The 12,116-nt window shown below is 43.5% G+C and overlaps 1 protein-coding gene across 5 annotated transcripts in view; it reads right to left on the bottom strand.

Annotated features, from left to right (window-relative positions):
• Positions 1-12,116, bottom strand: part of LOC133503188 (carboxyl-terminal PDZ ligand of neuronal nitric oxide synthase protein-like) — a 123,824-nt gene that overhangs the window by 50,472 nt on the left and 61,236 nt on the right. For 4 of the 5 annotated variants that reach the window (XM_061824506.1, XM_061824508.1, XM_061824509.1 and 1 more), the window contains one exon: positions 1,352-1,572. In XM_061824506.1, coding sequence (XP_061680490.1) covers positions 1,352-1,572 — 221 coding nt within the window. The remainder of the gene's footprint in view (positions 1-1,351; positions 1,573-12,116) is intronic. The other variant, XM_061824507.1, reaches the window with a different exon arrangement.

Raw genomic sequence — 12,116 nt, 5'->3', positions numbered from 1 at the left:
CTAAGATACCGTAAATATGCAAGACGGTCAGCAGCGTGGACAAGACAACCCGCACAAGGAAATGGGTAGGTGTGAGGTTTCAATGATGCATAACCAGTCAGCTCACGGGATAAAGCCTCTTGTGGTCTCATTGGTCGATGTCAGCCCAGGAACCAATCACACGCCTTGTATTAACGTGTCCTTCCGTAATATACTGATTTGCCTTGTTGCGCCGCGCGCGTTGTGTTATTTCCGGGTTTTTTCGGGGCTTTCGATTACCGGATTTACGTTCCAAAACAGAAGCAAAAAAATCTTGAAATTTTCATTCGAAAAACGATTTGTTCGAGAACGGGGACGTTCCAGAACTGAGTATTCACTGTACTTAAAATGTGAGTAGTCAGCACCATAGTGTTCATTTCGTGAGCAAGAAAAAGATTACTTTGAGACATGTAGAAATACTTATGTAGGACATTGGAAAAAAAATAGAAAATACTACAGTATATACAAGGCTTACTGAATGTGAATTAAAATGAACTAAAGAAGAAATCTGTTGACAAAGTTTTAACAAAATGTTACCTTAAATATCCTCAAGCATTTTGCACAAGATATTTCAGCCATGCTTCTGCTGCGAATAGAAATAATTCCTCAAGGATTACCACCGGTAATTTAGGACTCAATTATTTGTTTTTAACCATTTGAGCGTTCAAGATCCTGAAATAAGCTTACATGGTTAAGGGCTTTATACTTCAAGTGGCACTGACACCTAAAAACATGAAATTTAGTATGTTGTTAACGAAAAAAAATAGGCCGGAATGGACTCATCCGTTTATTCACAGCACGTCATAATGTGGCTGTATATCGATTTTTTCATCACCCACCATAAAAATTCTGTCAACTGTTTTGAGTTGATCAAGACGCCGGAAGTTAGCAGCTCCAGCAAGTGGAGTGGAGTGTCTTTACCACTTGTATCGGTCATTTTTTTTTTCTGCGTGTTAGCCAAAATGCTGGCTTGTTGTATGGCTGGATTTTGTTCGAACACTCGGGAGGATGGGTTCACTCTTCACACGTTTCCAAAAGATCCGAGTCGTCGTGAAGAATGGATTGCACAGGTGCAAAGGACAAGAGCTTTGTGTGTTGCAAACGACAAGTAGGTGTGTATAGAGCTATTAAAAAAATAATAGTTGGGGGGGACTAATTTTGCAACATACTTTCGCTATTTTGTGCTTAAATAAAATGCTCCCAGCTCACTTTTTCTGAATCGTATTATCATCAAAGTGATTGTTTGATGTAGTTTTGATAATATCTATTTTAAAATGTATATTTTGGTGTAAGTGGCACTTTCAGTAGAACAGCTAATAAACAATATTGTTACCTTGTTTTCCGAGTGGTTGAGGTCTGATGTCTTGGGTGTGGCATCCAGATCTGTCACCCCTCTATTAATATTTAGCTCCTCAGCAACCGGCAACTTATTTGTCTCATCAGCATCGATGTCTGTTTCTTCTGCAGCAGCTGTAGCCATGTCTGCTCCTCCTATTAGCTCTCCACCTGAGCCAACTAAAAGACACATGCATACAGGTGGATGAGCATGCACTCCTGCATGCAAACATGTAGGCACGAGGATGTACCCAGGCACACATGGGTGGACACAAACAAAGTAGAAATCGTTATCTATTAAAACATAACCTACTTGAATAAATTAATTACTTGATATACAGTAATCCCTCTAATGCAGCCCTATGGGTCCCAAGCCCGGATAAATGCAGAGGGTTGCGTTAAGAAGGGCATCCGGCGTAAAAACCGTGACAAACAAATATGAGCATTCATCTAAAGAATCCCATACCGGATTGGTCGTGGCCCGGGTTAACAACGCCCGCCCCCGGCACTGCTAACCTGCAGGGCGTCGGTGGAAATTCAGCTACTGTGGGTCGAAGATAAAGAAGAGGAGGAAACCGGATCCATCGTCAGAAGAAAAAGAGGAATGCACAGATCCTACGACTGAGTGTAGGGACTGAATGTTGGGACTATGACAGGAAAAGCCCAGGAGTTGGTTGACATGATGATTACGAGAAAGGGTGATGTACTGTGCATCCAACAGAGCAGGTGGAAAGGTAGTAAGGCTAGAAGTTTAGAAGCAGGGTTTAAATTATTCTACCATGGAGTAGATGGGAAGAAAAATGGAGTAGGGTTTATTTTAAAGGAAGAGCTGGCTAAGAATGTCTTGGAGGTGAAAAGAGTATCAGATCGAGTGATAACACTAAAATTTGAAATTGAGGGTGTTATGTATAATTTGGTTAGCGGCTATGCCCCACAGGTAGGATGTGACCTAGAGTTGAAAGAGAAATTCTGGAAGCAACTAGATGAAGTAGTTCTGAGTATCCCAGACAGCGAGAGAGTTGTGATTGGTGCAGATTGTAATGGACATATTGGTAAAGAAAACAGGGGCGATGAAGAAGTGATGGGTAAGTACGGCATCCAGGAAAGGAACTTTGAGGGACAGATGATGGTGGACTATGCAAAAAGGATGGAGATGGCTGTAGTGAACACTTATTTCCGGAAGAGGGAGGAACATATAGTGACCTACAAGAGCGGAGGTAGAAGCACGCAGGTGCATTATATTTTGTGCAGACGATGTATTCTGAAGGAGATTACTGACTGTAATGTAGTGGTAGGGGAGAATGTAGCTCGACAGCATAGGATGGTGGTGTGTAGGATGACTCTGGTGGTGGATAGAAAGATCAAGACGACAAAGGTAGAGCAGAGAACCATGTGGTGGAAGCTGAGAAAGGAAGAATGTTGTGCGGCCTTTCGGAAAGACGTGAGACAGGCTCTCGATGGACAGCAGAAGCTCCCGGAAGACTGGACTACGACAGCCAAGGTAATCAGAGAGACAGGCAGGAGAGTACTTGGTGTGTCTTCTGGTCGGAAAGGGGAGAAGGAGACTTGGTGGTGGAACCCCAAAATACAGGGAGTCATACAAGGAAAGAGATTAGCGAAGAAGAAGTGGGACACTGATAGGACTGAGGAGAGGCAAAAGGAGTACATCGAGATGCGACGTTGGGCAAACAGGTTGGCCAGAAAGAGGGATAGAGATGGGAAGGATGTGCAGCAGGTAAGGGTGATTCAGGATAGAGATGGAAATGTGTTGACTGGTGCCAGTAGTGTGCTCAATAGATGGAAAGAATACTTTGAGAAGTTGATGAATGAAGAAAATGAGAGAGAAGGAAGAGTTGAAGAGGCAAGTGTAAAGTACCAGGAAGTGGCAATGGTTAGTAAGGGGGAAGTCAGAAAGGCACGACAAAGGATGAAAAATGGAAAGGCAGTTGGTCCTGATGACATACCGGTGGAGGTATGGAAGCAATTTGGAGAGATGGCTGTGGAGTTTTTGACCAACTTATTCAATAGAATACTAGTGGGCGAAAAGATGCCTGAAGAATGGAGGAAAAGTGTTTGAGTTCCTATTTTTAAGAACAAAGGCGATGTTCAGAGCTGTGGGAATTCTAGAGGAATAAAGTTGATGAGCCACACAATGAAGTTATGGGAAAGAGTAGTGGAGGCTAGACTCAGGACAGAAGTAAGTATCTGCGAGCAACACTATGGTTTCATGCCTAGAAAGAGTACAACAGATGCATTATTTGCCTTGAGGATGCTCGTGGAAAAGTACAGAGAAGGTCAGAAGGAGCTACATTGTGTCTTTGTGGATCTAGAGAAAGCCTATGACAGAGTACCAAGAGAGGAACTGTGGTACTGCATGCGTAAGTCTGGCGTAGCAGAGAAGTACGTTAAAATAGTACAGGACATGTATGATGGCAGCAGAACAATGGTGAGGTATGCCTTAGGTGTGACAGAAGAATTTAAGGTGGAGGTGGGACTGCATCAGGGATCAGCTCTGAGCCCCTTCCTGTTTGCAGTGGTAATGGATAGGCTGACAGATGAGGTTAGACTGGAATCCCCTTGGACCATGATGTTCGCAGATGATATTGTGATATGCAGTGAAAGCAGGGAGCATGGAGAGGAACAATTAGAAAGATGGAGACATGCACTCGAAAGGAAAGGAATGAAGATTAGCTGAAGTAAAACAGAATATATGTGTGAATGAGAGAGGTGGAGGGGGAAGAGTGAGGATACAGGGAGGATAGCGAGGGTGGAGGACTTCAAATATTTAGGGTCAACAATCCAGAGCTATGGTGAGTGTGGTAAGGAAGCGAAGAAACGGATCGAAGCAGGTTGGAACACCTGGCGGAAGGTGTCTGGTGTGTTATGTGACAGAAGAGTCGCTGCTCGTATGAAGGCCAACGTTTATAAAACAGTGGTGAGGCCGGCCATGATGTACGGATTAGAGACGGTGGCTCTGAAGAAACAACAGGAAGCAGAACTGGAGGTAGCAGAAATGAAGATGTTGAGGTGCAGGTGTATGAAGCCTGGGCCACGACCTAACTGTTGTGGAATTCGTATTATGAACACTCATATATGTTTGCCACAGTTTTACGCTGGATGCCCTTCCTGACGCAACCCTCTGCATTTATCCGGTCTTCCAGGCATATCAGAACAACAGAGTACAATAAGTACTTCTTAGTAAACTCTCCGTCAAAAAATTGACTCTTTTTTTTGGGGATCATTGTGAGAAATGACATAACTTTTCCTGACAGCTGCATTTGTGTGTGTGGAACGTTTTGTGAAAAAAAACCTTGTTGGCCTCAAATTTTTGCTTGCATCGCATCAGACTCCCTTGTATGGTCTTCATCAGACAGTTTTTGTTTGTATTTGTCCTCATGTTGTAATGTAATGTAGTGGTGATTTAAATTGTAGCCTTTTCACGCAACAACTTGTGTCCCACAATTTACACAAAGCTTTACCTTTGACATCTGAAAAGTACTTTCAGTCCATGTCTTGTTGAAAACACGACTTTCATTATCAATTTTTCTTTTCTTGCCGTAAGATGAAATCTTGAGGGTAATATCGCGAGCATCACTTGCTGCTGTTTACCTACACTCATGGCTCACTGCTCGCACGTGCGTCTACATGGAACTACAGTAAATACAAACTAACGCTTTTCAAAAGAAAAGCAACACAGCTGTATTGCATGCACAGCATACAGTATATGTTTTTTAAAACATCCATCTATTTTCTTTGCGCTTATCCTCACGAGGTAGCGGGGCATGCTGGAGCCTATCCCAGCTGTCAACGGCAGGAGGCGGTGTAGACCCTGAACCGGGTGCCAGCCAATCACAGGGCACATCGAGACAAGCAGCCACACTCACAATCACACCTAGGGTCAATTTAGAGTGTCTAATTAATGTTGCATGTTTTGGGGATGTGGGAGGAAATCGGAGTGCCCGGAGAAAACCCAAACTCCACACAGGTGGGCCCGGGATCGAACTCAGAACTATGAGGCCAACGCTTTACCAACTGAGCCTCCGTGCTGCCCATTTTTAAACATGTATTTTCTAATTTATGATTGAACTTAAGCGGGCCAGACAAGGACATCCATCGGGCTGGATATTGCCTGAGGGCCATAGTATTCCCAGGTCTGTGTTAGAGGAATCGATGGGAATGTAGTCATTTCTCCAGTACAGGAAAAAAGGACAAAGCATAGCCCAGTGGGGATTCCTTGCTGAGCATGGTGGAGGAGTCATGTGAGTCAATCCTAACATTCTGCAGGTTTGAGTTGAGAAAAAGTGTCTTACCCTGGTGAAGATGGATGGGGGAGATCGAGGTTAAACAGTGTGTCATGTTGAGTCATATAACTCCCAAAAATTTTTCCGAGTTTTTAAGAATGATTACGTTTAAGCCAAACTGATGGTGGTCAAAAGTTGGAGAGATACTTTAATGTTCTGTTCAAGTTTCTTGAAGGCTTTGATAAGCTCTGCAGGATAATAACCAATAGTATTTTTTTAACTATTGAACTATTTGACTATTGAAAATCCTTTTTTTTTGGAGGGATGATGATTGTAGCAGATTTTAAACAGGATGAACAGTGACCTGTGTCTTTAAAATGATTAACACACACGTGAGTTGATGTTCCTGAGGAGCGAGAGAGACATACTGGTTTGATTGAGTGAAGCATTGGTACTAGCCTGTCAATTCCACATAAATGCAGTTCATTGTGGTTTGACAACGTACAGCGATACCTCTACTTACGAAACTCTCTACTAGCATAGAATTCAGCTTACGAAAAGCCTCCCCGGAATTTTTTTTTGTCTCTAGTTAAGAAAGATATTGAGGATACAAAAGGGAAAAAATGGCACTGGATTCCACCGAACATAAATATCCTATACGGTTTCTTGGTTTGAAAGTGGCACAATAGAGCTGCTCTCCCATTGGCTACCGCCGGAGAATCTTCCTGGCATCACATTAGCTACGAGGGATGTCTGTCCTTAGCCATGACGGACATCCTGTATCTTGGTTTGTGTGGCGTAATAAAGCTGCTCTATTATTGGCTAGCATGTAGCATCTTCCTGGCATCACGTATCTCCATTGGCTAGAAGGGAAGTCAATCTTTACCCGTGACGCATTTCCTGTATCTTTGTCACCGAATTCATTGTCATATGCTCACACACACTGTACTGGATTGGACTGTATGTACTGTACAACTTCTTCACGGATTTATTCATATCTTTTTCATTTTTTCAAGAAATTGATGGCCAGTGCAAGTACGAAGAAGACGAGAGTTGCTTTGTCCATCAAAAACAAAAGAAATCATATATGAAAAAGGCATGCGTGCATGTGGGCTCATGCTACTGTTCAACGGGATTTTGAGTGGATAAAAGTGGACGATGAACCGGAAGTTGAGGAAATTGTTTCGCTGGGAAAGGATGAGGGCATCGATAAGTTGGTTCAGGAGCACCAAAGGGATCTTTCGATGGAGGAGTGAAAGTAGCTGGAAGCAATGCAACATACAGCAACACACGGCAATGCAAGAGCAGTTCGCGGCGTCGAGGAGGAGGCAGTCACTATTCTGTCAGCCACGACCACGTTCACGCTTTGACGGTGACCGATCCTCCGCTGTCTAACTGCCATGCTTCAGCGGCGACCAATCCCGGCCACCTGGTGACCATGCCTTGACAGTGATCGATCCTCGGCCACCCGATGACCCACGTTCATGCCTCATCGGCAACCGATTACCATGTCCATGCCTTGAGGGCGACTGATCCTCGGTCGCCTTCTGCTCCTGTTTCGGCAGCGACCGATTCCTGGCCGCCTGATGACTACACCTCGATGGCGACCGATCCACAGCTGCCTCACGACCACGTCTCAGCGTCAACCGACCCACGGCAGCCAGTGTCTCACAACCACCTCCTGGGAGGTCTTCGTCCGGAGCCGTCGCGTGCTCCCGTCTGGTTCCTGCCATTCCTTTGGGCTCCTCCTCAAGGATGTCCACCTGAGTCGCCCCGTTGGGACCCTGGTGTTTGGCATCCTGGCTTACCTCCTGAACTGCTCGGCTGGACACCTCGCTTTGGTCTGGACGGCCACCAGACTGACTGTGGTGGGGCGGTCTGTGCCGTCCCCCGGTCCCTCTTCCACCCTTCCCTGGTCATTTTTTTTTGTTTTTTATTCTGTTGCATCTGGGATCCACGCCTTGAGGGGGGGCTCAGTTATGTGCATGGTCGAGGCACTGCCGTGGTCAGTGCTGCCTGCAAGGGGTATGGTCAAACCACTGTGCTGAGGGGTACTGCCTCTGGCTGCTGGCACAAAGCTGTTTTCCATTTGACTCTAATGAGACCATGCATTTAAGTTTGGAACGTGTCATCGGCATTGGCCAATTCATTGCGTTACATTACTGTGTGTGGACACTGCTTTATACTGCATGGGTGTGCAAGCGTTTTGTAGTACTCCCCATAGTTACCACGTGTCTGAGCTATCAAAGCCGAGTCTTGTTTTTGTTCGGGTTCTCCAGTTTTGCCTCATAGTCATTGGACCTTGTTTCATGCTTTTGGATCTCACCTCTAGTCTCGCGTTTGTGTGCCTCTGCCTTCTCGGACTGCTTAAACTGTGTATGACTTTAGTTGGGAATAAAACCACTCTGAACATTATGCCTTTGCCTGGGAAACCTGCATTTGGGTCCGCCTCCGTGTAGCTGGCTTATGACAGTCGAAGGCAAACATCCTTGATTCGTACATCACGAAACATTGAAAGTTAATAATATTGTTTGTTTTGCATTCATAGTTTGTGGAATTTATTCATTTTAGTGAAATTAAGTTGTGTGCCTGCGTCCTACTCCTCCGTCCCAGACAATACCTCATCATGCAGCCTACTCTTTGCATCGTTGCTCAACGCCAAAGGGAAATGAACATCATATTTTATTATTCTTTATATTATGTACACTTTGAATACTTGTTTTTTTGGGTAAATGAACATAATTTTATATTAATCTTTACATTATGTACAATTTGAATACTTTGTTTTTGCCGGCAGGGGGCTTGGAACAGATAAAGATATTTAGATGTAAAATGCGTTTCTAATTATGAACGTTTCACATTACGAAACGAATTCCAGAACGGATTAATTTTGTAAGTAGAGGTACCACCGTATTTGTTCTCTAAGTAGGCAATCCTTTTTTTCTCCCAAAGTTTCATTTCACACATAAAGTACTTTATCATTTCTATATCATACACATTGACAAGAACGGTACAAAATTTGTTTCGAGATCTAGGAGGTTGGGGCTTCAGGTAGTGTTCCATTTCATTCTTTTTTTATCAGGCGTGTGGAGGAGATCATTCGTCATGCATAAATGGGATGCTTCAAAACCTTCAACACAGCCAAATATCACTTGCACTATGAGGTGACCTAATTTCTCTAATTTTTCTGACTTCATTGCCTCATTTAATGTTGTCCCTTTTTCCATGATCAACGTACACACCCTTCCCCCTTTAAACCTCATAATTTTTCTTCCTGCTCTCTATTTCTCAGAACTGCAATTTTCAAGGCTTTAATTTTTTGGTCATCCGTATTTCTTCTTGTCATGATCCTGCCGCTCCAGCACGAGCTGTGCGGGTGTCCGCGCAGGTGCGCTGATTGGAAGGTGCACACCTGCGCCTCATGCAGCCTGATTATGCTGTGGATTTATATGACCGCGATGACAACTGGCCGGCGCCAGTTCGATGATCTTCATGTCCCGTTCGTGTGCTCCGGTATCCCTGATTGAACCTGTGTGTACTCCTGCCTGCCCGCTCACCTGCTCTCTTCGCCCGACGTCCCAACTACCGCTGCTGCACCGGACTGCCTGCTCGAACCCCTACCTTTGCATATAATAAACGTGTTTCTTCTTGAACTACCTTGCGTCTTCCGAGTTCCTGCATTTGGGTCCTACTCTCGTTCCGATGGGTTGTGACACTTCTCAGGATAAAATTATTGTATGTGTACGTCTACGGCTTGTCAATTAACAAATGAATGTGTATACAAGGGGGATTACATCAATCCATCTTTTTTCTTTATTGTTTATGCTCTTTGGGGTCGCGGGCAAACTGTAGTCAAACCTAAAGATCTATGGGTGAGATATACACTGAACTAGTGGTCAGCCAATCATATGGCACATACGAACAACCATTCAAACTCAAATTCACAGCTGCGGGCAACTTAGTCTTTAATCAACTACCACACATATTTTTGGGGTGCATGAAGAAACCAGAGTACACAGAGAAAACCCACGTGGGCACGTGGAGAACATGCAAACCCTAGACTGCCAGGGGCAGGATTTGAACAACAGTCCTCAGAACTGTAAGCCAGATATGGTAACCAGTGACTCACTGTGACGCCCCTTGTAACTTACATTTCTACATATTGCAATGGGACCAGGTCTGTGTGGAGTTTGCATGTTCTCCCTATTTTGTTTCCACATCCGAAAAACATGCATGGTAGCATAATTGAAAATTCTAAATTCCCCGGTGGTATGAATGTGAGTATGAATGGTTGTGTATTTGTATGTGCCTTGCAATTGTCTGGTGATCAGTTCACAATGTACCCCACCTTTCACCCGAAGCCAGCTGGGATAGGCAACAGCACACTTGCGACGCTAGTGACGATAACTAGTACAGAAAATGGAAGGATGGATATTGCGTAGGTGATTTCAAGTCTTATCATCATGTAAAAGCAGGTTCATTTCCGGGACGAGGGCTGCAGATGCTTGGTGGCTCAGTGTGATTCAATGCTATCTAACAGACTTGGGGAGGTTGACTGATGCAAGCTGCTGTAATGCCCCCGATGCCTGGGAATATGCATTGTTGTTCCTTCCACTACATACATCTGCCTTCCTTCACATTTGTCAGCAGTGGGGATGGAATGGTCTTTGAAAACTATCAAAATGGTTTGGTTTGACTGCTTTGGTTTGTGTCACAGGCACGTTTTTTTCCCCCAAATGCAGCAAAGCAGTGAACAATAACAATGACAGCGCATATGGATGAGACGGTGCATGGAACCTGAGATTTGGAAATTTAATCTGATGGCACAATGCTACTCTCAGAGTCTACGTTCCAATAGCGCGCCAAAATTTCGAACAGCGCCTAGTGTAGCAAAGGGTGCTCTGATGCTATTTCTGAACGCACCCGGAGTATGCCTTAGCGAGTCTTGAACTTGGGGTAATATAGTTACAATGCCTTTTGTCAGTGGGTTGTGATCTTAAATAGGAAACTCCATTACCCAAAACATTTGAGTTCATCCCATTGACATTTTTTTTCTTTATTTCTTTCTTTGGATCCTGAACAATATTGTAGGGTATGAAAACAAAATCTCCAAGAAAATTAATACTGCTGAAACAAACCTCCAACGGTATATAAATTTATGAATCTTAATTTGGTTGTGAGATATATGTTCATGACTTAATTCAACAACCAGAGGCTACACAATGCATGCATGTAGCTAGCCAGCACCCATAAACAGCAGTTCGGCATAAAAGAGGACGGTACACAGTTATAATTCCGACAGGTTATCCTGATTTGGATGGAAATACCCTCAAGGTAAAGATGAAAGCATGAGCTGAATTTATTGGATAGTTTTCATAAAATACATTATATCATCACTCCTCTACATCATTGGATATGAATTATGAAACATGTCTAGCAGTGGAGTCTATTGCTTATTTAATACCAGCTTTTATCTATATATATATATATATATATATATATATATATATATATATATATATATATTATATATATATATATATATATCACACAGACACAGATCATTCCTTTGCCTCTTCTCCCTGTGAGTTTTCTCCAGGCACTCTGATTTCCTCCTACATTCCAAAAACATGCATTAATTGGAGACACTAAATTGCCCTTAGGTGGGATTGTGAGTGCGAATGCAACCAGTTCAGGGTGCACCCCACCCCCTGCCCGATGCAGCTGGGTTAGGCTCCGGCACTCCCAGGACCCTTGTGAGGATAAGAAGCTCATAAATTGGAAGGATTTTTGGATGTAAAAACATGTTTAATTTTTTGTCTAACTGACTGAAGTCCAATCAGACTAAACCTCTCCTGTTTCAGGTCATTCAGGATCACCAAGAGAGAGAATTTCTTAGATAGTTTGATATTTTCTCCTTTCTTATACACAATAAGTACTATATGTATAAAGAGCATTGGGAAGCCCAGATGATAAGGTCCTGGTTTTGGAAGCTCCGGTTAAATGATAACGTGAGTTAAATGACGCCACACCTATCGATGTATTTAAGGGCATGTCTCAAACCTTGTTTTGAAATAATGGGGGAAAAAAAAACACAGAAAATCAGAGAAAGAATCTTGGAGCTCCACAAGTCTTGCTTATGCTTGGGTGAATTTCCAGATGCTTGAAGGAGCCAAGTTCATCTGTTCAAACAATTATACGCAAGTATAAACATGATGGCAATGTCCAGCCATCACACCGTGCAGGAAGGAGACGGGATGTGTGTCCCAGAGTTAAATGTTTGAAATGTCTGAAACTAGTCATGCTGAAAGGACATTCACTGAGAAGGAAGCCATTACTCCTAAAGAAACAAAAAAGCCAGATACCGGTTTTGCAAAAAGACACACAGACAAAGAGCCTAACTTCTGGAGACATGTTCTGAGGTTCGATGAAACTCAAGTTGAGATGTTTGGCCATTAGGATCAACGTTACATTTGGAGGATATAGGGAGAAGCTTGTAGACCTGAGAACACCATACCAACT

The sequence above is a fragment of the Syngnathoides biaculeatus genome, chromosome 7 (genome assembly GCF_019802595.1).
Source record: "Syngnathoides biaculeatus isolate LvHL_M chromosome 7, ASM1980259v1, whole genome shotgun sequence".
Taxonomy (NCBI): Eukaryota; Metazoa; Chordata; class Actinopteri; order Syngnathiformes; family Syngnathidae; genus Syngnathoides; species Syngnathoides biaculeatus.
This window is presented reverse-complemented; position numbering and strand designations above follow the sequence as displayed.